Source organism: Poecilia reticulata, linkage group LG8 (assembly GCF_000633615.1).
Source record: "Poecilia reticulata strain Guanapo linkage group LG8, Guppy_female_1.0+MT, whole genome shotgun sequence".
Lineage (NCBI taxonomy): Eukaryota > Metazoa > Chordata > Actinopteri > Cyprinodontiformes > Poeciliidae > Poecilia > Poecilia reticulata.
Genome location: NC_024338.1, coordinates 2645163 through 2670960, shown reverse-complemented (window position 1 = coordinate 2670960; position 25798 = coordinate 2645163). Strand labels below are relative to the sequence as shown.

At 40.6% G+C, this 25798-nt stretch overlaps 3 protein-coding genes across 11 annotated transcripts; 2 read left to right on the top strand and 1 right to left on the bottom strand.

The window, feature by feature from the left end:
- The first annotated feature begins 1660 nt into the window (after window positions 1-1660).
- mettl22 (methyltransferase 22, Kin17 lysine) lies at window positions 1661-14364 on the top strand. Of its 7 annotated transcripts, none has more exons than XM_008415036.2 (12): window positions 1661-1937; window positions 3349-3519; window positions 4173-4368; window positions 5029-5234; window positions 6609-6649; window positions 8775-8919; window positions 9130-9201; window positions 10285-10338; window positions 10933-11013; window positions 11612-11714; window positions 12623-12791; window positions 13512-14364. In XM_008415036.2, the coding sequence occupies exons 2-12, from the start codon at window positions 3414-3416 to the stop codon at window positions 13572-13574; spliced, it is 1236 nt and encodes a 411-aa protein (XP_008413258.1). In that variant the 5' UTR covers window positions 1661-1937; window positions 3349-3413; the 3' UTR covers window positions 13575-14364. The 7 variants fall into 7 exon arrangements, with proteins under 7 accessions (XP_008413258.1, XP_008413259.1, XP_008413260.1 ...); XM_008415037.2 differs by having other exon boundaries at window positions 1661-2406; XM_008415038.2 differs by having other exon boundaries at window positions 1661-3519; window positions 5029-5124; window positions 5158-5234.
- Window positions 14365-14368: 4 nt separating this feature from the next.
- On the bottom strand, window positions 14369-19259 carry yipf2 (Yip1 domain family, member 2). 3 transcript variants are annotated; one of them, XM_008415040.2, is made up of 10 exons: window positions 19121-19259; window positions 18841-18909; window positions 18555-18687; window positions 18131-18294; window positions 17965-18045; window positions 17754-17841; window positions 17060-17176; window positions 16823-16989; window positions 15857-16039; window positions 14369-15079 (listed from the first exon to the last, which is right to left on the bottom strand). In XM_008415040.2, the coding sequence occupies exons 4-10, from the start codon at window positions 18236-18238 to the stop codon at window positions 14993-14995; spliced, it is 831 nt and encodes a 276-aa protein (XP_008413262.1). In that variant the 5' UTR covers window positions 18239-18294; window positions 18555-18687; window positions 18841-18909; window positions 19121-19259; the 3' UTR covers window positions 14369-14992. The 3 variants fall into 3 exon arrangements, with proteins under 3 accessions (XP_008413262.1, XP_008413261.1, XP_008413263.1); XM_008415039.2 differs by lacking the exon at window positions 18555-18687; XM_008415041.2 differs by lacking the exon at window positions 19121-19259 and having other exon boundaries at window positions 18555-18682; window positions 18841-18895.
- Window positions 19260-19455: 196 nt separating this feature from the next.
- Window positions 19456-22058, top strand: timm29 (translocase of inner mitochondrial membrane 29). The gene is made up of 2 exons (XM_008415044.2): window positions 19456-19660; window positions 21100-22058. Exons 1-2 carry the CDS (start codon window positions 19555-19557, stop codon window positions 21747-21749), a joined length of 756 nt encoding a protein of 251 aa, XP_008413266.1. The 5' UTR covers window positions 19456-19554; the 3' UTR covers window positions 21750-22058.
- Window positions 22059-25798: the final 3740 nt, after the last annotated feature.

The window sequence follows — 25798 nt, the reverse complement described above, 5'->3', positions numbered from 1 at the left end:
CTGTTTTTGTCATGTTGATCTAGTTTGAGTCGAGCTTCAGGTATAAAACATTTGGCCTCAAACCTGAGTCTAGAGTCCTTCGGTATGCTGAGGGATAACCACGCCTTTGGCTGCAGAACAATCAGTCACCACCCTCCACCACCACATTAAAACCGTTGGGATGTTTGTGCTGGATTTATTTATTTTTTACCAAATGTGCGATTTGGTCAAATCTCTGTACCGTGGTCTCATCCGTCTAAAATACATTTCTCTAGTAGTCTAGAAGCTTCCTCCTTCAAAACAAGCCGTAGTAGTTCAGTCCTTTTCTCCTGGTCCGGTCATGAACTTTATCCCTCTTCAGATATTACCTCTAGAGGGCACCGATGACGCACAAAACTGAAGTTCCAAGGGAGTGAGTTTGTCTGTAAATGTTTCTCAAACTGTTTCTCGTTTCTTTATATTTTGACTAATGTAGCACTCCTTTCATCATTATCCCAGCACATCTGTTGTTCAACAAACCATGTTACAGCAGCTTCAGCATATAGCATTCCACTGTGGTTAATGGAGCTGAGACAGAGCTCTTTGAGTTTTTTGTAGACTTTCTAAGCATTTCATGATCTGACCTTGGGATGAACTGGTTTGGATGTCAGCTCAAGAGAAGATGCTGCTGCTCTGAATGTTCTCTCTCCACATAATGATTGAAAAGTCCATATAAGCAGCAAGCTGCCAACACCTAAGTGTTTATCACTTAGCCAAGTGTGTTTGATTAGCAGCACTTCATTATTCTGTGGTTGTATTTTAATTTAAGACACATGATATGTAAAAGCTAATGAACTTTCCTCCTAAAAATATTGTAACTGCTCCTGTTTCCTTACTTCCTATTTTGCACATCTGTTTAAAAACCTGTCCTACTGCCTCATGGACATTAAATTAATGAAAGTGTTCATGGAGTGTTCATGTTACAAATGTATAATTTGGCCTCAATGTATTTTGTCATCACTGGATTCAAGAAAACCTTCAGAAAGCAAATCCACCTGGCCTGGTAAAAAGCAGCCCTTGTCCTGTTTACTATTTTTCCAGTGTAGTGGCACAGGAAGGCAACGGCCAGGCTAACATCAACATGGTGAACAGGTGGAACTTGTGTACTTATTCCCATCTGTAGCGATAAGCACCAATTGGTAACCTTTGGACCCTAATGATGATACTTTTCCATGTTGCTCCTGACTGCAGATTAAACCTGACATTAGGAGGAGATTTGCCTATAAATCAACCAATAAGAATTCACCCCAGTTTTTCCTCTGTGTTTTTGGATATCACTCCCTGAGAAAAATGTACTTTCTCATTGGTAACGGTAGTTAAACTTAAGAACACACATGGTGTTTTTATTTGATCGTTTGATTCATTCTCTAAGTGCAACATAAAAATGGGTTGCAATTTAGATGAAGTGTCAAAGCTAAAAATGTCGAACGTATTTTTTCCAGTTAGTCTCTTTTTAACATCAGGTTTAAATTTACTACTCATTTTAATGAGAAGTTTAATATAATATAATATAATATAATATAATATAATATAATATAATATAATATAATATAATATAATATAATATAATAAAGAACAATGTTTCCTAAAATTTCTGTTGGATTTCGGAGGTAAATCAAACGCACCATTACAATGGAATATGTTGCATTCAATGTTAGACGAGAACTCGTAATTTCATATCTAACAAAATGAGACCTTTGCTGTTTTACTGAACTCGTTTTAAGTATACTGTATCTCTTAAAAAGTTATGCTATTACTTCTTTGATAAAGGAACATATTTAGCAACAGAAAACTGATATACTAATGGGTGGCAGCCATGCTAGCTTTGTCTGAGTTTCTCAGTGCACTCTTCATAGTTTTTCTAATTCCGAGAAACATGAACGCATCATAAGACTGTCTTGTCGGCCCCGGTACGACAGGTGAGTAACCCTTAAGCTTGTTTTAATTCCTTTCTAAGAAGCTGTAGGACTATAACTTCAGAAACAATGTTTCCGAACATGATCGCCCAGACATGATGGCTAGCAGAGTTAGCCGTGGTTAGCTGTGCCGCGGTCTGGCGGGAGGGAAGTCAAAGTCTATGGAAGTTTCACGTGCAGTCACTAGTAAACAGCAAGCAGTTCCTCTTGACAACAGGAGGTTAGGTTGGGAAAAACACGGTTTAACGCAGCGGCTTCCAATTCCAGCTTCGGGGCTACTGAGCTAAAGCTGAAGGTGCAGTCCTGCTTCAACACATTGATTCTCTGTCTGAATAACTTCCTCGGTGTCCTCGAGCTCCGGGTGATACTTAGAGCTCTTCAGTTAGTTCAGCGTGGTTGGAACAGGGATGATGGATCTGCTGGGAAGTTGGAAGGCAGAGACTCTTCAGTTCTGGAGTCTGGATCCTCTGATGTAAGGGAGCGGGCAGAAGTCGACTTTTCTCTCCAAACAGTCAGACAGCAGAGAAATGTGGAGTATTTACTGCTTAAATTATTTATTTATTTATTTATTACATTGTTTTCCAATAGATTACAATAATTTATACCTATTCATCCCGTCAACAGGACGTCCAGCATGCAGTGATCTTTGTAGACAGATGGCACCAGCGTGGCATACTAAGAATAAACTGCCAGAAACAGACACTCAACATGATGTCATGGTCAAAAGAATGCACAACTCCTTTTAAGTCTTGGGTTTTAGATACCAGGACATCCGACTAAGAATTTCCAACAGGGGTCTGCAACTTGTAGATAATTCCCTGGTGCTCCGGCACACCTGAATCAAGTATGCAGTCCAGTTGCCCAGAGTCCTGCTAATGACCAGGATCAGGACACTGGCCCTCAGGGACTAGAAGACCCCTGGTTACTTGATCAGGTTACCTCCACAGATGACAGGCCATGGAGGTGGCACTGCTGTCATCTGTAAAAGGCCTTAATTTTTATGTCAAATGATCGCTTCAAGTACCTTCAATTCCTTTGAGATGATCATGGTCTGAATTGGCAAGATAGAACCTATATATCCCGTTCGGATTTATCGACCATCTGGTCCAGTTTTATCTTTTCTTTTAGACTTTCAGGACTAAAAGGACTAATTTCTGCATTTAGATGATGCAGAAGTTGATATCAGGAAAGTAGCTTGAATAAAGGGCCTTTTCTGTTTTGAAGAAATCTGCCCTGCCTTAGATCAGCTCTATTTGTAAAATACATCCAAGTCGTCACAGTTGAGGTTATGCTCAACTAAAGAGAAATTAAACACAGTGTGACTCTCGTGAAACTTTTATTCTACTTGTGAAAAGCACCCAGTTTTATTAAAGCTTTGAAAAAATTAATCTGTTGTTAATAATTGTTCTGTTAGATTTGAGTGTGTGCAGGTTCCAGGAAGCAGATGTTTGGGTTTAGACAGACTGTGAGTGATCGCCCATGGATCAGATGACCTTCAAACATGACACCGTGCTGTCAGATGTTCACATGCACAGGCCCAACACACACCACCTGATGACACGCCTCAACAGCGCCGGGCAGCCAGGTGTGTATGACAGCAGCTTTCACTGCTTGCCTGTTGGTCAGTGCAGATGTGGCAGACACGTATATGGAAGATGAAATCATTTTAGCACAGTCACATGGTTACACAGCAGGTTTCACACACCCCAAAGACCACAGTAAGTAATCAGAGGTGTCTTTCCTGTCCACTTGTTGCTCAGTAGCACACTGAGAATGTGTGTATTCTGCCTGTTTCTGGTGTGCTAGTCAGAAAATAGACTCCTGGATTATTAAAAACAGCTGCATATCTAATCTAAGTTCTGATCACATAACACCTCCAAATAGCAGCACTTGATAATGTTGGGAAACAAACCACTGTGATTCAAGTCCACTTTGCTTAAGTCCAGATCTGTTTAATTTGCTCCATTCAAACTAATTCATATAAGCCTCAAATCACTTAATAAAGTTAGAAACATTCAGTACAACAATACCCCAATTCAGTTCTACAATGATTTTAAAAAGTAAATCATATATGGTAAAAACACAAAATCTCACCAAGTATCTTTGTCTAGTTTCTAGAGCAATTACTTTAGCATCATTCGAACTAAGATGCACTGGATGAAATCGATTTGATGAGGGAAAGTTTATTCACGAGGGAGTTGGACTTGGAAGGAATGACTTGTGAGCATGTCTGTCCAGTGTTCAGGTCCAGATTTAGGATCTTGGCAGAAAGTCATGATGACAGTGACTCTGGGTCGGGTTCAGCAAACGAAGAGAAGCACGAGAGTCCAAGGAAAGATGGAGGAACGTCTCCTAAACAGGATGAGGAGGGAGGTAACCAAGGAAACGTGGAGCCATGCTTGGATGAAGACGGAGACCTTGACATCACACATCGGTATGAGGGATGAAAGAACCCAGTAGACGTTAAAATGTTGGTTTTGTGATTAAGAAAGTCAACTTAGAATTCTTGCTTGGCATAGTTCTAGAGAACAGAAATTCATGATTGGAAACATGATTGGAATGATGTTTCCAATTATTATTGGAAACATCCAAGAATGATTTCTTGGATGTTTCTTGGTCATGTCCAAAGGTTTGTGCAGGGAAATAAATGTTTTTTAATGACTTTTTATTGTTTGCTTTTATACAGTCGGGGAAATAAGTATTTGAACACCCTGCGACTTTGCAAATTCTCCCACTTTGAAATCATGGAGGGGTCTGAAATTTCATCTTTGGTGGATGTCCACTGTGAGAGACATAATCTAAAAAAGTATATTTATTTGGAAATTACTTATTTGCAGCAGTAACACACAAATAAATTAACAAAATCATACATTGTGATTTCCGGATTTAATTTTTTTTTTTTTTATTTTTTTTTTTAGAATTTTTAGATTTCAGTTTCTCCACAAGTGTTTGGAGAACGAACGCCACGGGTTAGAAAATTTAACTGGGCAAATTCAGGTTATGCATAATAAAGGTTAAATCTGTATAATTATGACATGCTTGGTGAAGTCTTTGGTATGGCCACACACACATTTCTATTCCTTTGATTTCACAGACCACGAAAAAGCTCAGTGGATGAAGGCGGCAGAGATTTGGTCTGTCCCATCATCCTCCAGCAGTCTGTTCCTGACCTGGAACAAGATGAGGACAGTGATGATGATGATGATGATGATGATGATGATGATGATGATGATGATGATGATGATGAAGATGATGATGAAGATGAAGAGACTTGTTGTTCTAAAGACATTATACAGATTGGTAAGACTGAATTTATACAGTTTCAACCAAATGTGTAATGTGGTGTATTGATGTGTGTGGATGTGTTTTTGTTTGTTTTTCCTGTAGCTTAATTTTATAGATATCAAATATTAAAAGATTTAAAAAGAAAATGTGAATTTCAGAAAATAACCAGGAGGGAAAGAAGAAGCTTTATTTACTGAGTTTGAAAGTTTGTACCCTAAAAACGCTTTGAACGAGGTAACTTGTTTTTCCATGGAATAGACTTTGATTTAAGGGTGTAACAAGATCGCTCAATATTAAAATGGCACAATATCTAAAAGAAATCCACCTGGAAAAACGCTAACTAGCTGCTGTTAGCATGGGGCTTTGGTGGAATAATACAGAATGTTAGCTGAGAATGTTAGCTGCTAATAATGCTAACATTGGCTTTTGATAATTTCCAGAAGCAGTTCTACTCTGAACAGAGTATTAACTCGGTTTGAGATCCATGAACCTCCTTTTACTCGATTTGTGAAAACACAACATGGGAAGTTTTACTTTTCAAAAATATTGCTTGAAGCGTATTTTGATGTTGTGAACTCAATATTAAATATCATCTTTCCTCATGTGTTGGATGTAATCTTACATTCCTTCCACGTTCTGCCTTCTATGTTACTACATAGCTTTTTTTATTGAAGTGTAAAACCCCATGGACATCTCTTGTGTTACAGACACTTAGATCTTGGACTGGAAGTATATTTTTTAACGCATTATGAGTTTGGGTAATGTAATGTCAACGAACTGTTTTAATGTTTGTTGGCTTTTCCATGTGTCAGGAATCAGTTCAAAATTAATTATAGAGGTTAAAACGTTACAGACGTTGGCATCATAATGACACAAGAGTAAGGAAAATAACAATTGATCGTCATTGCAATGTTAAACAACAGTTTTGCTTTTGCTTGGTTTTCTAATACTTGGACTCCATAAACAAGCAGGAAATTCATCAAACAAAAACAGGGCATTAGGAATTTCTCACAGTGGCTGAGCTCAGGTGAAAGCTGGAAATGATGGAAGAGCAGAATGGAACAGGAAATCCATCCTGAAGGCAAATGATGTTCTGTTCTGAACACCAAATTCAGACTTCACTGCTTTACACAACAGTCACACAGGATAAAAGTGGTAATAGCAAACTAGTCTGACTTTGAGTTCATAAAGTGAAGATTTATGTTGTTAGGTATCTGTTGAGGTACATAGAATGCTTCAGTTGCTGTTTTAGTCATGAACTGCTCCATTAAACCAAAAGTTTCAATTATTTCATTAACTTTAGATCTTTAGTATGCTTTGTTATTTAAATGTATTCATGTTGACAGTCTGAAGACCAGACAGCACAAATGACTAAATACTGTCTTACAGAACACACTATGGCTACACCGTTAGAAGACGTTGGAAAACAGGTGAGTAGTTTCCATCCTTGTGTGACAGTGATATGTCACTAACTCCACACTCTTTATTTATTAAAGTATGTAACATTCATAAAAAATATTTTTACATATTAGTTTAAACTGCCACTATGTTGCCACAATTTGTCATGAGACAGACAATCTGTGAGAAGATGGAGCTCCTCTGCCTCCTCCTAGTGCTAACTAGAAACAACCAATCAGAGTGAGGAGGCAGGTCTTTGCGCTGTCAATCACCATCTGTAAATTCTAAGCATAGCCACCAATGACGGCAGACAAAATGGTTTCCCTAGTAAGTCGTTTCTCCGCACATTGAACAGTTGATTGACATCACTAAGCCCCTCCTCCTGGCTCTGATTGGTTCTTTTTGGTTGGTGCATTTCTTCAGACGGTAATAGCACCTCAGGGAAGAGGTGGAGATGGAGCTTTTCACAGATTATCTGTCTCATAATGTTCTGTCATGACATGGTGACAGTTTTAACAAATATGTAAAAGATATATATTTTTTTAGAAAAGTTACATACTGCAGTATTAAACAGAAAAGAAGCTAAAGTGAAAAAGCTACTTGTGTATAAACTCAGTACACCCTTGAATTGGCAGACCGGTGTTATAAGATATTGCTACATGTGTCTTGTGTGTCTAGAGGACACTGTTCTAGAATTCTTGTGCTTCATTCAGATTCAGCTTTGTGGCTCTAAGCTCTGCTGCCATATTGGTTCTAGACATAAAGAGGTCGTCTCATGGCAAACCATCCAAACAACAAGACTCATTCTAATTCAACACTTAACAACCTGTCTGGGCCTGCAGCCTCATGGAGCTACTGGATTTTTTTGTTATTTCTCTGATGATTTTTGTTTCTGGCTATGAGGTGAATTTGCTGGCCTGAGTGAAGTTGGTCCTCCCATGTTAATTCTTAAGATTTTAATAAGGAGATAATCAAAGGTCAACCACCCTGTCACATTTTCTAAAACAAACAAAGCTGGTCTTAAAGGGGCAGTATTATGTGTTTTCCAGGCACTTAGTTCCATTTTATAGTACAATTTAGTAGCTATATGGGCTGCACAGTGGTGCAGTTGGTAGAGCTGTTGCCTTGCAGCAAGAATGTTCTGGGTTCGATTCCCGGCCCCGGTCTTTCTGCATGGAGTTTGCATGTTCTCCCTGTGCATGTGTGGGTTTTCTCCAGGTACTCCGGTTTCCTCCCACAGTCCAAAAACTTGACTGTCAGGTTAATTGGCCTCTCCAAATTGTCCCTAGGTGTGAGTGTGTGTGTGCATGGTTGTTTGTCCTGTCTGTTTCTGCGACAGACTGGCGACCTGTCCAGGCTGTAACCTGCCTCTCGCCCAGAACGTTAGCTGGAGATCGGCACCAGCAGCCCTCCTGACCACACTAAGGGACAAGGGTCTTAGAAGATGGATGGATGAATTTAGTAACTATGTTACCTTCAGTTGTTATAAAAATGCTGGATATATCAAATATGACTTAAAAGAAATTTGACTTTGTAATTTAATGCCTTGAAATTGGGCCTTTATCTTTTGACCTCCTGCTCTTTCTGACACGCTGCCTTCAGGGAGTCATCACAACATGGCTCCTCTATTAACACTTTAACAATGTTTTTGCAAGCTTTGCTCTGAGTAGTAGCTCCTGTAATGAGCTGAGCAGATGCTCATTTCCACCAGGTGTTTGCAAATTGCTGCTGGCTAGTTTGAAGGAGCTGAGTGGAGGAGTTACGGGACAGCGCTGCTCTGAGAGGCAAAAGCTTCAGCTCTGAGGGGGAGCTGTGCCTCAAAGGTGGGGCTAGGTCCAACCAGGCATTTTGCACAGCTGAATGGTTGCCATGGAGATTAAAGGATTTCTCAAACATGAAATGAAAGAATCAAGGGAATACTGCTGGTATATTTTTGATGAGGGAATAAAAAATCTCAGACAAGTTTAACTAATGCTGTCTCTTTAAGCAGTTCTATGTGTCTGGTAAAGTTTGATCCAAAATGACAAATAAAACGTGTAAGCCAGGTGACAGACGACCTCCTGACCTTTCTGGAAATGTTGTTTTTGTCATACTGAACAGTGAGTTGGGTGGAGGGCAGGATGGAGCTGATGTTTCATGTCCTTTGGGTTGACCCAGGTCTGGCGGGGGGCCCTCCTCCTGGCTGACTTCATCCTCTCTGAGAAAGACATGTTCAGAGGGGCCACTGTCCTGGAGCTGGGAGCAGGGACAGGCTTAACCAGCATCGTCATGGCAACCACAGCCAAAACAGTCTACTGCACAGGTATGAGGCCATTAGGCAGGGCTGCTCAGTAATGGTGGGAAAAATCATTGTGTTGAGCAAAACCACTGATTGAATGTGTAAACGTGTTTGTATTTAAAGGCTGGAGGTGCATTCCAGGTTATCTTTACTGTCTTAGTCGGTTCTCCTCAATAAATTAAATCAGAAGACATGTTGTAGTCTGTGGGCTCTGATGCTGAATGTGTTTTCCAGATGTGGGTGAAGACCTCCTGAGGTTGTGCCACAGGAACGTGTTTCTGAATCAACACATGACGGACCCAGCAGGTCAGAGGACAGGAGCATTCATCTGTCAAAGTGTTCACATTTCCACTTTTCTCTTTTAAAGTCGAGCGCATAGTTTTATATTGTTGCCAAAATGATAGATGTATTCATATTATAGTTAGAAAATATTTAAAGAAAAGCTAATTGCACAGATGATGTATGTCAGTACAGTTCCACTGACAACTGATTGTGTTGCATTGTGTTTGAGATGTGTGACTGATGGGAGCGAATCAGGCTCTAATTAACTGCTCCACCTACGGTACTTTCTTTCTTTCCTCACATGGTAAACGTTCTGCCTCCTGCTCTATTAGTAGATTAATACAACTTTATATCGTTCATTCTCATTTAGTTTTTGTCCGAGGCGAAATTTCAGGTTGGGTCTGCGTTGGGATCCAGCTGTAAATCTATAAACTCTAACGACTTTTCGTTGAAGTTTTATGTCAATTAGAACATTTTTGATCTGGAAAAAATACAAAAACAAATGTTTACATGTTCAATACTTTACTTTAACTACATAGTAAAATCCAAGGTTTGGTCCATTAAAAAAAAAAAAAAAAAAAAAAACTACGTTCAAAGTTACAGCTACTCATGAGTGAGTAGTTCAGAAGAACTTTATCATGTATTCATTTTGGACCATATAAAAATGATTGCTTCTGATATTTTGGGTCTTCCAGGCAGGAGGCCACCTGCAGGATGAGAAGTTGGTTTTGACTGACATTTAGCTTTACAACTTTATTTTGAAGGAATTCGAGGAAAAGAGAAAAAAAATCTTAAAATGTCAAACTCAAGGAAGTCAGGGTTGTAACATGGCAAATAGAGTAGTGGTTCTGATCCTGAGTTCTGATTCAGATCCGTCTCTGGTTCCTCAGCTGCTGCAGACGCCTGTTCATGTCCTGCTTCCTGTGGCAGCAGAGGAACACCTGAAACCTGCTGGACGTCCGTCCAGCAGTAGACGTAGTTTATTGGAACTGTGTTTTAACTGTTGTCTGAGAAGACGTTAAATTTGACAACTCTCATCTACCTTAGCTTAGCGTCTTCATCTTTGCCAGCAGCAGGTTACATTCATGTATTTTTTCCACCCATCAGGCGTGGAGGTGAAGGTAAAACAACTCAACTGGCTTCAGCACAGTCTTTGCACAGGTAACACCATTCTGCTTCTTCTCTTAGATATTAAGCATATTAGTCAGTTCATAACCCATATTTTAATGTCAAACAGTGGCGAAGTTACTAGACAGGCTCTTTGCACAAATGATCAAATTCTACATGCAGCTCTGGAAAAAATGAAGAGACCACTACACTGAACCCCACTGAAAACCTGGTTATTCCACCAAATATTGATTTCTGAACTCTTCCTGAGTTCAAACATTAGTATTGTTGTTTCTAAATGAACATGAACTTTTTTTCTGCATTATTTGAGGACTGAAAGCACTGCATCTTTGACGTTGTTTTGATAATTTCTCATTTTCTGCAAATAAATACTGTTTTTGCTTGGAATTTCAGAGACATGTTGTCAGTAGTTCATAGAATAAAAGAACAGCATTCATTTTACTCAAACATATAGCTATAAAGAGTAAAATCAGAAAACTGATCATTTTAAGTGGTTTTTCCAGAGCTGTACATGTAGCTTCCTATCTGGAGTTCATCATGATGATGTCACTGGACTTCAGTTCAACTTTTTAACATATCTATCCACCAACTCCACCAATCACCTGCTCTTCCTCTCTGCTTGTCCAGATGCTGATCTGGAGTTCAGCTGGACTGAAGAGGAAGTCACTGATCTTTATGACAACACCAACTTCATTATTGCAGCTGACGGTAGGTTTGCAGTTCTAATGAAAATAAAATCAACTTTCCATTTCTTTGTCCATTTTGATGTTTGTTTGAACCGAGTACATTGTACAGGCATGATGAGTCCAGTGACTGGATGGCAGGTGCAGTTATCATGAGGTGTATTCACTAGATGCAAATGAATTGCAAAAGGTTTAATCGGTGAAAAATAAAAACAACTTTAAATCTGTGTTTTCCTCTACCCACTCATTTTCAGACCAGGAAGTGGTGCATGACAGTGAAGTTCAAGTTTATTTTTTAAAATGGGGCAATACATATACATGAACATTTACATGTAAATACATGGGATTATAGCCAGGTGGATAATTTCCATCTCTAGTCCCATTGGCAGGTTGATTTTAAAGCACAATAATAAATACAGGGTTAAAAAACACAAAATAACATAACAGAATGAGAAATACTAAAGACAACAGTCCTGACGAGAAGTCATTAGTCATTATGTCTAATATGTTTTCATTTGCTCCAATGTTTTATTCTAAGGGAAATTATTTTTTTCTGTATTTGTCACCATTGAAGCTGCACAGAACATCAGACTGAACTAATGTTTCCATATTTGTGTCTCCAGTTTGCTACGACGACGATCTGACAGACGGCCTCTTCAGGACTCTGTACCGACTCTGCAGCAGCTTTAATCACTCCTGCACAGTTTTCATTTCTTTAGAGAAAAGGTAAAGAAAAACTGTCCATCACTGTCTTCACCTAAACTGACAGTTCAGACTGGCAGCTTTGTAGAATCGCGCCTCAAAATACGTGACATTGTAACTGCAGTTAAAGGAGACACTATAGAGTTGGTCTCAGTCTTGGGCCACCCTTCATTTCATGTTTACTTTAATAATAGTAAAATTTTAAAACTTTGCATCATTTTTCTTCCATTTCACATTTATGCACTGCTTTTCATTTCTGTCACAAAAGATTCCAACAAGATATGCTGAATTTTGATTCAGTTTAAATGAGTTTAGTGCCATCTTACTACAAATTTTGTCTCAAAGTCAAGTACACACACTTCAGTTTGATCAAGTTCAGTTCATTCAGATTAGTTTATGTCTGAGGAGATTGCATAAAGTCAGCGGCTTGTAGCCTTCACTCCTCCAACTTGACTTTACAACAATCACATCCATGCATTACCAACAATGAAACTTCCCTTAAAAATTCCCTCTCATATTATTCTGGCATTAGCAAATATAAAACAATTTGATAATCCTAACTGACCTGAAACAGTAAAAGTTTTTTCTGATTTCACATCAGACTATGTGGAAAAAAATGCAGTTGTGTCTTTTTATATTTTGTATGTAAACTTCTGGTTTTAACTGTAGTTTCTGTTTTTAAAACCTGTAGGAGCCAAAGACAACAACTTCTGCCTTGTTTGAATTTAAAAGGAAAATATTTAAATGATTACGTGACTCATATCATCAGGACTTATGGATAAATATGAATATCATCAGCATTAGAGAGGAATCCCATGCTCTCTGACTATTATACTATTTAGAAGCATATATGGTAAAGAGAATGGTCCAAGCGCAGAGCCCTGTGGTACTCCAGGATTTGCCATAACTCTCTTCCCTCCTCTGTCTTACAGAATGAACTTTAGTCTGCGCCACATGGACATTTGCTGTGAGGCCTACAATCATTTTAAGCACTGTCTGTCCCAGCTGCAGGACATGGAGGATGGCCGGTGCGGATTCAAAGTGGAACATGTTCCTTTAAACTTCTCACAGTTTCTTCTATATGAACGTATTGAGCAGCTGGTGAGAAAAAACTTTACACCCAGTTTCAGCCGCACTGATTTTCTGAATTTAACCCGTCTCTCTCCTTAACAAAGCCACAGCTGCCACTAACTATCCTATCCTGTTTTCATCCTGTATATTGTACTACATGCTCAGTTTATCTGTTTCTCTGCTAGATGAAACCACTACAGCTGCTAATGCTGCCTTTAGCTCTTTGTTTTTTCCTTAACATAGAAAGTACTTCTGGATCCAGTTTTCTCTGTTTTTGTGTGAATCCATCCATTTAAAAAAAAAAATATGGATGTGTTTTTTTCAGAGCAGTATTTTTAACTCGGAACGACAGTAGTTCTGAATAAACAAACTGCTCTGAACTGGATTAATATGGATATATTTAGCTGTTATTAGAAAATTATTTGTCTTTGTATTATATTACAGTGTCTTTTATGCAGTGAAACTAGACATTTATTAGACAAACTTACAAAGATGTATTAGGGCCATTTTAGATATAGAAATAAAGAGTACATTTCAGCCAAAAAAAAAAAAATCTCAGAAATTTTCTAGAAAAAAAGTTTGAACAGATGAAAATTTGCTAGGAAAAAAAATCTGAAATTTGAGATTAACCTCAGAAATTTTTGAGCTTCAAAAGTTAATTTCTGAGTTTTTGGCTGAAATTAACTTATTCCCCTCTTACCTACAATGGCCGTCGTACTGGTTTTTAAATAACCCTTCTTGTTTTTGCAGGAGCTTTGGAAGATCACTGCGTCTTCTCTTGAATCTGAACAAACCCAGTCTGACTCTGACTGAGGAGGCTCCCAGAGATCGGCTCTGTGGACGCTGACCACAGGCTGCCTGCTGGACGCCCCAAAAATCCACTATGTTACTGATCTGTGAATGAACCATTGGTGACCAGAGGCCTTTGTTTGGTGTGAGGCTGTTCAGCCAAACAATCTGTTTCTGATAGGCTGGTTGATGCTGTAGGTTGTGTGAATCCTCATCTGTCTGCCAAAGTGGAGGCGGCTGATGGCTCCTGTTTGTCTGACCAGCTTCCACCATGTTGAAATTTCTTTTCTTTTCTACAAACTTCATGATGAGACATATGTCTGCTGCTCAGAGGAACTGTTACTGATTATAACCTCAGAGGTTTATTGCTCTGAATAAGAATGAGATATTTCCATGTAACAAGCCGCAGTCCTGATCACCATCATGGGACAATTTTCACATGGAAAATATTTGAAAGAGCAAATTTTATTTATTTTAGTTTTTAATGCTGTACAGTTGGTAACGATCCCTTCATGATCATTCATTCTAACAGAATCTCCCCCAAACTAATCAGATCTCAGTGACCTTGTTGGTGACATCAACTATTGTAGTTTTTATTAGCTGAGCTTCTCATTCTGTTCACACAGGTTTTTTGGGAATATGGCTCAACTGTTCAACAATGTGAAATAGAAAAATAACTATTAATACAGAGCGGTACCTGTAACTTAACAGTAAGCCCATCACTCTTTTTTTGTGTGGCGACTGACTTCTTCACATGGAATATTTAGGAATTTTACAGAGGAAGGACCTTAGAAATAAAACACATCAACACAGACACAGAGTATTCATTCTAAATTTATTAACAAAAAGTAGGTCTCAGTAGTTTCACAAAGGAAAATAAATAGCTGTAAACTTGCTACATACTTTAGAATTTACTTTTTAATTTTTTTAAACTAGAGTCCTGACAGTGAGCGCTGAGCGGAGGAGACGGAGGCGGCCCACCAGCATCACTACGTTTCTGTTCCAGGTTATTAAAAACACATTCAGAACAAACAACATGTGGCCTGGAATCCATTCAGTCAGCTATGACTTCTTCATCAGGCATGTTCAAGCTTCACTAAGCAGGATGAAGAGGAATGTCAGTGGATTCACTTCCAGTGTGTGGGGTGAACAGGTTATAATGCAGGAAAGAACTGAAGGACTCCTGATTCCAGAACCTGGGAGTTCTAAAAGCAGATCTCCACTTACTGAGAGTTTAAGTTCCTCTGTTTTCATCAGAGGGGAACAGCGGCCATGTTGGACCCTCTCCATGCATAACTTCATGACAGATCACAGTAGAAACAGCTGCTTTTTAAATTCACATGTCAACTTCATTTCACTCTTACAAACTTGTCCCAGTCAGGAATGTATCTAATGTCCTGCACTCCTAATGGGCTCCGCCCCCTACCCACCTGCTGCTCTGGTCAGAGGGCCGTGACCGGTGTTGGGTGGATGGGTGGGGCTATAGTGGCGGCGGGTGGTGTGTGCTCTGCAGTTTGAAAGAAGTACAGCTGGAAAGGAAGAAAACGAGAATTTTCAGCAGTTTGTTGTGAATCAATAGCTGTTTCCATTACAAATGTGTGCAAATATATACTGCTAATGTAAAAAATTAAATAAAAATGGCAGTGTTTCCATTAAATAAGAAATGACATTAAAATTACATGTTAATAAGTGTTCACACGATAAGTCATTAAGAATCATGTCAGCGACGGATGTCAACAGTTACATGAGATGTATTCATAATTCAGCCATGGTGCTAGAGCTCATCATCTTTCAGCCAATCAGAGGAGACGTCTGCATTTTATTCAGGCATTGGAGTGACAAGCCCCGCCTACTGGGGTGAGACTACATATGTCGTATGTGGCGTATTATGGAAACTGTAGTCTGTGATTTTAACTATGGATTCTACATGTTGGAATGACACACAGCTTTTTATGAACTGTGGTGCTATGAAGCTCTGGTGGAGCCAGCTGCACATTGTCTGAAAAAACTAAACAAGTCATCATCCTAATATCCCTTCCTGTCATCTTTATCGTCATTTTCACCAGTAGTAACATCTGGCTGTTGATCATGTGACTCATTTGATGCAAAAAAGTGTTTCCACTGCAGTTTGACAAAATACATCCATTTCGATACGGCTGAAAAAAAAAACATGAGTTTTTCAAAATAGGCATATTTCCATTAAGCAAATTTAATTTTGCAATTTCAATTTGCACCATTTTATGGTTAATGGAAACGCAGCTATTGAGACACCCTGACCCTTTAACTCCCCCACCGAGCTCATCTACCTTACAGCCGATGGCCAGCAGAGTGTGTAACACCACGATGGTCACCACTGTGGCCACCGCTGTTACTCTGGTGTCGTCCCGGACAACGGGCCAGAAGGTGAGGACCAGGACGGAGCCAGAAATCACCATGGCAACAACGATGAGCGTCCACCGCAGCCACTCGTATGATATGATCCACAGGATCTGGAGGTGATGAGATGTGAGGCGTTATGACCAGCAGCTGGACCAGCTGTCCTCTGGTCAAAACTCAGTTTAGACATGAGTTCAGTTCCAAAGTTATTCAGACAAAATCAGATTCATGTTCATTACAACCACTGACTTGCTTGTGTTTAACAAAGAAATATAAATCTCTTGCAACCGTGATGATGAAAGATAATATTACATCCTTTTAGAATAAATGTTTTACACATACAATTCTGAAAAGTGTGGCATGCTCTCTTTACTGTGACACCCCAGAATAAAACCCATCACATCATTCTTCAGAAGAACCTAATTAGTAAAAAGTCCATCAGGTGGAGAGTGTGTTGTCAGGACAACCATCAGAATTAACTCCACTCATCTGGCCTTCATCACAACAACAGAGTCAGGATGACTGCCTTCATCAGGACTGGGTTGGAGGTTCATGTCCAGCCAGAATAGTTTAGATCGAAGCACTTTCAGGTGTTAGAATGGCATAGTTAAAGTACAGGTCTAAGTTTAATTGGGATTTCTTTTCTAGAAAGAATTAGAAAACTGATGTCCAGATATCCTTGATCCAATCTGACTGAACTTGTAGATGTGCAAAGCTGGTAGAAACAGACCCAGATCACCTGCTGGTTCTACAGTTAACTCAGATAAATGAATGCCACACTTTTCAGATTTTTATTTTTGGATTTTTTTTTTTGGCCCACTGTAAAAATTGTTGTAGCACACACTAAAGGTTGCTGTTAAGAGAAGCCTGAAGTAGATTCAGCAGCATTCACTCACTGATGTCGGGATGTAGATGAAGAGCGAGTATCCATAGACGCACACCGTCTCCAGGAAGGAGTAACCTCCGACCTGCCGCTCGGCGCCCTGTCTCCAGGTCAAGAACGCCCACAGACCGATTGGCACCAGCCAGGCGTACAGGAAGATCACCACCGCAGCTATGGTAACTGCAGCCAGACAGATCACAGTGAACGCTGAGTGGGGGGCACCGGGGAGGTCATGGGGTTAGAGACTGACCCCTGTGGAACTGCGGCCTGTAGTGATAACTGGGGTCGCCGAGCGAACTGAGGAAGGTGGACAAGTTCCCACTGATGGCCACCGAGAACACCAGGGTCACACAGATCCAAAACGGCCCTGTACAACACACACACACACACACACATACTCATAACAGATCATTTATACTCTCCTCTGATCCCTCCATACTTCATAATATTCTCGAAGACGAGAGACATTTCTGTGCATCGTCCAGTTAAACATGTCTCATTTGTAGCTGCAAATGTCACATAAGTTATTGAATAAAAACAACTTGTATTTTTGGGATAAATGTTCACTTTAGAAAAATGTTTTTTTTTTTTTTTTTAAAGAAACTCATTTTGCTATTTTTGAGTTTTTGAATGAAGAAAAGTATGAAACTTTTGCCAAAAGAAGATGGATACATTTTCCTCTATGACATGTTGATAATTGTGGAAACTTTTGTAAAAGTATTACTGAAACTTTTAGTGTCACTGAGGAAATTCAATGTGATTATTTCTTAAAACAATGACAAAACAAATAGCTAAACTATGAATTTGTTAATATATTGATATTTAAATACCTTAGTTAGTTCTTTATCATTTTTATTCAGAGTTATTAGGAGTCATTTTGGAAGGTGTAAACCTCTGAGTGGAACCTGAACAGCATGTGTTCGTAGCTGAACTGGCAAACTCACCATACAGGTCTGGATTATTCCTCAGGTAGTGCTTCACAAAGTTTCTTCCTGGTAGCGGCATCAGAGAGCCCTTAACTCTGTCCAACACCTGCATCATGATGGGAGGGGCAGGGGAGAACCAAGGAAAACATTAGCCTCCTATCAGACTCTTGCTGTGTTCAGAAGATATTTAGAGACAGGGTGTGGGGTGTGTTTGTTAGTTAGCTCCTACCTGCACTGTGTCCACATTAAATAAAGACTGATAGTATTCAAAAGTCCAGAAGCCACCAGCTGATTTCTGTCCTCCTAAAAGCTGAAAACACAGAACGGCAGTCAGCTGCTGTCCAGTCCAAACACCCAGAGGTCACTCTGTGTTTCAGTAACTTAAAGGAAATGACCTCTGAACTCTCCTCCTGAGCCGCCTCATCCTCAGACAGGTCTAGCTTTACATCCTCCCCAGCTGCAGGAGCTCCGGCTGTGGCCGCGGGGTCGTTGGAAGCAGACATACTGAGTGTGGGGGCCCCAGGGTCAGCAGACAGGAGATCTGCTGCTTCGTCAAACTCTACATATAAAGAAGGGCAAGAGCTGTTGAAGACCGCATTGATTATCATAAAAAAAATCCCAATAAAATACTGTAAAGGTCTGATTTTAATGTGAAAGTACTGAAGGGTTTGTTTGTTTTGTAGATGGGAAAGTGGCGATTTTTTTATATCAATGTGTACTGTACTATTTAATCAAAGACAAACAGCTGTTCCTACAGTAGAACATTTATTACCAAGAAGAACTGTGTTACAAGAACAAACAAAAACAACAAACTCTTACGTTTTATGCCAAGTTGATATTTTTTAAAATCAAACGTAAAACTGCTTGTCTAACATCCTGTCCATTGGTTCTCAAAAGCGCTGCAATCCTCCAATCTCACCAGCAGATGTCGCCATTTACACAACACCCTATTCTGCCAAAACAGTGGACAGGTTTGACAAACAGATGGTGATAATAAATGTAATATATTGTTTCTCATTTCACTTCTATATGTTCATTACCTGTCTTAACTGTAAGGTTGAAAAACATGCTGGAGGAGAAACAGACAGAAAGCGGCCATATTTACCCTGGAACTGCAGGTCATTTGGAGTGGTCATCGCTCGTTTAGACGAGACAAAGCAACTTCATGCAGAACCTAAAAGAAGGAGCAAAGAGAAAATATTCTAAATTATGGGTCTCACATTTAAGATAGATAAACTAATTTCAGTAACAACAGGAATAAAATAAATCATTAAAATACCTTTACATCACCGCTAAAAGCTAAAGCTTATAAAATGAAATAAAAAAACGTCAACAAAGACACAGCTCGTCAAACGAGCTAGACTAACCGCTCTGCAGCAGCTCACCTTCGCATTAAAATGTTTCACCTCAGGAGGGAAGCGTCTCTCTAGGCTCAGCAGTCCCGGGGAAGGGTTCATAAAACCTGCAGCACCGCTAGTCTTCACACAGGTCTACAGCCGCTGCTGTCAGACAGGACCTCTTCCGGTACACGTCACCACGTAAACAAAGCCGTCACGTGAACACAATTTTAAAATAATTTATTTTTCAACAGCAGAACATGTATTTCTAGTATCTCAAAACATATACCGAATTGTGTATATATGCAGAAAGGTATTTTTCTCCCTCTTTCCCTTTTCATTCAAGCGGAACCTTTCTGACACTGCTACTTGCTGACGGAAGACCAAAACCGGGGCACGCGGCCCGCGCCATTTTGGTTCCATGTGAGCTCGCTGCTGCTTGCAGTGCTGACTGTGGGTGAAGGTGACCGTGTTGAGTGAAAATGGCCTCAATGCGGACAGCCAGGAGGATGTTCTGTGCTGCGGCTCAAGCAGCGGCTACCCCGGCTCCCAGCAGCCGCTGGGAGAGGCTGAGGAGGAGCAAAGCGGGTAGGGAAAGAGCTGACCGAGAGAAGTCAGCTGAGCTTCAGGCCACCATTATTCTAGATTGTTATGGGAAGCAGAATAGGTTGCCTGATTTATTGTCGGAATGAATATTATAGGAAACTACTAAACAGAAAACAGAAGAGAGAAAATAACTGTTATTGCGCTAAAGAAGCGCAGACTGGAAGAGGCGTTCAGTCAGCAGGACTGTCTCTGCGGATGCAGCTGATTGCAGCAAACTGGTTTATTTTGAAATGTTTCATGTAACAAACATATGGTTTAATATCTCGACTAAACTGACTGCATATACCCACAGGACCACTTTATTCGATATACATGTTTAATTGCTTAACAGTAATAGCAGATTAATCAGCTGGTGCATCTCAATGCCGGTATCTAGATATGATAAATATCTTGCTGAAGTTCAAAGCTTTATTCTAGTGAATAATTTGTTCATAGTCGGACAGCACAGTGCTGCCAGTTGCAGCAAGGAGGTCTTGGGTTTGGTCTCCCCTTCTAGGTACTCCAGCTTCCTCCCATAACCATGACCGTGTGTGTCGTGTGTGTGTGTGTGGGGGGGGGGTGTGCGCGGGCGCCTGGTTGTTGTGATGGGCTGGCAACCTACCCAGGATGTCCCCTGCCTCTACTCCAATGACTGTTGCAGCAGCATGTTTAGAGGATGGACGTTTAAAGTCCATCCATCCATTTTCTTTACACCCTTGTCCCGTAGTGGGGTCGGGAGGGTTGCTGGTGCCTTTCTCCAGCTACGTTTAAAGTCTTAACTCCAAAAATGAATGCAGCATTTTGAAACGTGCCCGAAGTTTTTACTTTGGACATCGGCAGTATCTCCCCCCCCTCAAAAAAAAAAGACTAAAAACGTGTTTCTTTGATGTGGCAGAAACAAGTCAGTAATTAATTGATTCTGTTCAACTAAACCTTAGGTTGTATCTGAAAACAGAGTCAGTAAGATGACTAAGTTGTGTCATTTTGAGGAGGAATAAGGCATGATGTCACTCAGAGCACAAACCATAGAATTAGACTGAACAGATCTGTCCTTATGGATCAGGTACATTGTCACGGATACCTGGTCTAGAATCTTTTTCCAATATCGGACCGACACAGATGTTAATGTGTCAGTCCCAATAGAAACTATGCCAGCTGACTTCAACAGTGATGATTATTTATGAGGTTTAGAAAAGACAGATGAGAGGTGACAACCCTCCCTGATGAACATTTTGCCTTAACTGTTGTCTTTTATTAAAAAGAGTGCACTGAGTCAAACTATCATTGTAATTGGTTTAAAACTTCCAGCATGGGCATCATCATAACAATCAGCGTCACCTTTTGTCATCAGTGCTCTTTTGTGATGTCATCACAGGTGGCCATTTGTAGTTTTTAACCATGCGTAACATTAACACCACAACTGTGTCTTCTGTTGTCTCCAGGTGTGTGGTGTGGCAGCCTGCTGTCCGACTATAAGGAAGCGTTCAGGGAGATGGTTGTTGGCACTTGGGAGCGGCCGCTAAAGTCCTCTGTGTACTTGTCTCTGCTGGGCGGGGCCTATGTCTGTTTTCACACCAAACCCGACCAGTCATCTTTTGAGGCCGCCTTGCTGGAGCGCTCCAACCAGCTGGGCCTTCTGTCACCGTGGATACGCAACGGCATCTCTGACGGCCACGTTCAAAGCCTAGTGAAGCTTCGTAACGAAGGCCGACTCCGGTACGCCAGCCTGGGACTCCTCAGTGTGGTGTACCGTGCCGACTACGACCCAGATGCCACGCTGTACGAGGCCCGCTGCTCCAACCTGTCGGTGCCCTGGAGGGAGCTTCCTCAGCGGGTGCTGGACGTCGGCTTCACTGGCTGCTGGTGGATGCTGGGCTCAAAGATGAAGGACTACGACATCAACAACGATGAGTACAAACACCTTCCGGCACACCTGCAGACAACCACACCACCCAGCCCGCAGCAGGTGGAGAGGAACGAGAGGTTGCACAGGGATTCCTGGTTGCCGCTGACGATGGAGGACAAGGAGGAAGAAAGAAAACCTGTAGACAAAATGGAGAATGTCAGTGAACAGAGTCAGATAAAACTGTGAGACATTTAATCTGTGAACTCTGTGCTTTTATTCTCAGTGTTGGGTCATTATCGTGAAAGAAAAACATCTTCGGTTCAGAGGGTCTTTAGTTTGTTTTTTCACGCTAAGTGTTGGTGAATGTTTTGTACAATACCAATCAATCTGCCATCTTTGAACTAATGGAATCTGTTTACCATGCTAAGCCATCACAGGTGTCGACCTTGTTCCTGGTCTCTTTGGAAAAGAAAAACACCTAAAACGTCCACAGGTGAGACACACAGAGCTTGTGGTTTAATAATTTATTCTGATTAAAGGAAATCTAAAATACAACAGCTCAAGCTCAGTTTTTTCATATACTATCAATACTTTCCAGAATTTCCTTCAAGAATTTGCAATGTTGGGAAACGAGTTTTACATCACTCTGGCTAAACTTCATTTTACTCTCCTTTGTCATTCAGCCAGACTGGACAGTTTCCTGGAATCATGACCTTAAACTATTTAAGGTCATGGTAATTGTCTTTTCTGGTTTGAAGAAATCTTATAGATTTATATCTGGTCTAAAAGCCAACAATTTGTAAATGTTCAACTGACATCTGCTTATAGCTGAGATTGGTAAAACTCTTATGCCTGTAAAAGTTTTGAAAAATGTCCTATATCCTCCCTCTTCACAGTTGTGCATTACTTTGTGTTGGTCTGTGTCGTAAAATCCCACTACAATACAGAGGAGGTTAATTCCAATGTGAAAAGGTTTAGTGAATTCTTCTGTGAGACGGTAGCTGCATGTCAGATACTAGATTACTAGCCAAAGGATGGTGAAGACTTGAATTTAATTTTGGTTCTTGAGAGTTGTTCATTTCCATAACATCAGCAAGATGAGTTGAGGCGAAGTTGGATCTCATTCCCTCAATGTGAACAGTGATCTCTCATCCTTCCATTGGTAATTCAGCCATTGGGCCAGGAGGTGTAGATTATTGGTCCACAGTGATCCATGATGCTGGTGATAAATCATTAACACAGGATGCCGAATGTCATGTGAAGAAAGTTACAAGTCAAGAGTCTAGGTTCTAGTTTCCATCAGTAAGGCTTCTGTTCCGTTTGTATCCAAGCCATGGTAATGGTAGCTCTTACCCACCAGGTGGTGCTCTAGTGCAAAAGAATAGTTAGCCTGATTCCTGTCAAATTGGAAGAGTTTTACTGTCTGCTCTATAAAGAGTTGGAACTGGACACATAAAGAACGACTCAACATCAGCACAATGAAATGAGTCTTGAAAAGAAACACAAACAATGCAAAGTCCAGAAAAATAAAGATTTCACTCAGATTTCCTTTAAGGATCAATAAATATGAACAGTTTTCATATCCATTAGAAACTCCTATAGCAGCCTAAAGTGTATAATGACCCTCCAGAGATGTGATGGCTGCAGCATTCAGTCTAACTAATTCCTCTATTAAACATTGATGGGGACGGTTGATCCAGGAAGGATTCTGTTGGGGGTCTGGATTTATTTCTCTGTTGTAGTATCTGCCTTTTATGTCCTTGCATCTCTCAGAATTCCCCTTCCCGATATTTCCTTGATCTCATGTAAAATGAAAATACTCTTGAAAAAGACACATGTTCCAGTCCATGTGTCAAACAGAGGACATGTGACTGGATGGAAGGAGACCAGCGTTTACTACTGACATCACCACCGGTAGAACTGGCAGAAGGACTTCTGAATCAGTCTGAATCTCTGTCTGCTTACATCACCTGCACGTCACCAATGAGCCGAAGCGCTCTTCAGAAGGTTCCTGGTAACTGCTCAGGGCAAATGGATGAAACATTCCATCCTGTCAGATGACCTCACCCCTTAATGAGAGTGACTCTCGCTTCCTGAACTTTAATGAAAGCCAAAAAGAGTCTGAAACAAGAAGCAAGTGTGGCAAACAGTTAAGCATCTCCATCTCCAGTGACTCACTTATTATTGTCTTCTGCTAGGGTTTAAAGAACAGATACTTTATACCATTTTATGTGTCTTATTTCTCAATCTACTCCTTTCTTTAGGAGAGGGTGACCTCAGCACATTATCAACATACCTGTGTGGTCTCTCTTTCTCTGTCTCTCTCTGGCAGCATCATAGTCTTGTCTCCAAGTCCTATAGGTCCACTATGTGTCCTCAGCACATGTCCAAGTAATGTCTCCCCAAGAGTTTATCCCTCTGATATACTCATTTCTAATCACTACCAATGAAAGTCTGATCATCCTTACCTCTGCCACCTTCAGCTCCATCTCCCATTCCCCAGTCAGTGCAGCCACCTCTAGCCCCTGTAGACCAGAGATGTCAAACTCCAGTCCTAGAGGGTCACTGCCCTGCATTATTTACAGTAGGTGTCCCACTGATCCAACACATCAGGATCAAATAGCTAAATCACCTCCTCAGTACGTAGGCAAGTTCACCATAATCCATCTAATGACCCCATTTGATTCAGGTTTGTTGAAGTAGAGACATATCTAAAGGTTGCAGAACAATGACCTTTGAACCCTGGAGTTTGACACCTGTGCTGTAGAACAGGTCTCTCAATCATCTATGAATCTATCTATTTTCTCCTCATTGATGTGTTTGGGTCTCTTGTCCTGTTTTGGTCTTTCATGTAGACACGCTGGTTACCTCCATGTTCCAGGACAGTTCTGATTTACAAAATGAAGATGCCATAAGTGTGGGATCGCTTTTATTAAATGAAGACTGTATGTGGTGACAAAGTACTCAAGGCAGGTGATCGGATGGTAACCAGGTGGGGAGGGTTGGAGTGTGTTCCAGGAGGGCGAAGAGATTTAAGAAGAGACGCCAAACAGCAGAAAGCCAAGGTGACAGAGCTGGAAATGGAACTCTGACAGGAAGTGGGGCAAGGAGGAGCAGAAAAAAGTAAAAGTATCTCTGGATTCAGAGAGAGGATAACAAAGCAGAATAATCTGGCACCTGCCTCTGGTAAACTGCTCCTGATGGGCCTCAGAGAGGAGGAACGGCAGCTGGCAGTATGAGAAATAAACCAAACCCAAACTGCACCTCTCCCAGTAGAGAAGGCACTCTATTTTATTTATTTATTTCTAATTAAAGGCTACATCCACTTAATGATTTTACATTGATTGAAGCAGTGAAAATATTTATTTGCATTATAATTGATAATATTCCTAATATTTATCAGAGAAAACAAACCCTGCTTAATTACTTATTGGTGTCATATCAGGTTTAAAATTTTAGTATCACAACAACCCTGAAATCTAGATGTGAAAATCTGGTAGAAACTGCAGTGAGCTGTGATTTTATTCAGAAATATGAATTTTACAACTGCAATCAGAAGACAGATGGGTTTCCTTTAGTCAGGCAGTAAGGACAAAGCCGGCTTGAGTTTTGAGTTTGATATTTTGAAATAAAAAGGCAATAAAAAAATGAAGTAATTATTCTGCTTTTCTTCTGCTACCTCCTTCCTGTGTTTGCATCTTTTCAACTTTCCTGTCTGCACCTCCCTCCATCTGTGCCGTATGGCCCCTACTGGCCCCTACCGGCCCCTACCGGCCCCTACTGGCCCCTCCTCCACTCAGACGGAGCCGGGTTCAGTCAGGGCAGTCACTGTCAGGTGCTGTTGGAGAAAAATGCAGTTTTTCTTTTTTTCAGTAAGGGCTTGTGAAGCAATCAACAACACCCGACAGCGTTCACACATAATCTGTAGTCAGGTGTCAGGAAACGTAACTTTTAGATACCTTAACGTCGACTCAAGTGGATCCAATTGGAATTACAGAGAAGATCTCTGGAACTCAAATGATTGCATATGATATCATATCCTAATGTCAACCAGTCAACCTTCAGGTAAGATCTGAAGTAGTTTTCTGGTGGGTCATATTGGTGCTGCTTTCTCCACCTTATCTGCACTCACTAACCCCATGAAGAGCAGAGAGGGAAGTGAACCACAGAGTGAAGGAAAACGAAAACACAAAAAACTGCCCAGAGCGCACGCACACACACACACACACACACACACACACACACACACACACACACACACACACACACACACACACACACACACACACACACAC

Coding starts and splice junctions, on each gene's coding strand:
- mettl22 (XM_008415036.2), top strand. CDS start 3,414: ATGGATCAGATGACCTTCAAACATGACACCGTGCTGTCAGATGTTCAC. Junction 8,920..9,129: donor CAAAACAGTCTACTGCACAG/GTATGAGGCCAT, acceptor TGTGTTTTCCAG/ATGTGGGTGAAGACCTCCTG. Junction 12,792..13,511: donor ATGAACGTATTGAGCAGCTG/GTGAGAAAAAAC, acceptor TTGTTTTTGCAG/GAGCTTTGGAAGATCACTGC.
- yipf2 (XM_008415039.2), bottom strand. CDS start 18,871: ATGACCACTCCAAATGACCTGCAGTTCCAGG. Junction 17,177..17,753: donor GAATAATCCAGACCTGTATG/GTGAGTTTGCCA, acceptor TGTGTTGTACAG/GGCCGTTTTGGATCTGTGTG. Junction 16,990..17,059: donor CAGGCCGCAGTTCCACAGGG/GTCAGTCTCTAA, acceptor GTCTGGCTGCAG/TTACCATAGCTGCGGTGGTG.
- timm29 (XM_008415044.2), top strand. CDS start 19,555: ATGGCCTCAATGCGGACAGCCAGGAGGATGTTCTGTGCTGCGGCTCAA. Junction 19,661..21,099: donor GCTGAGGAGGAGCAAAGCGG/GTAGGGAAAGAG, acceptor TGTTGTCTCCAG/GTGTGTGGTGTGGCAGCCTG.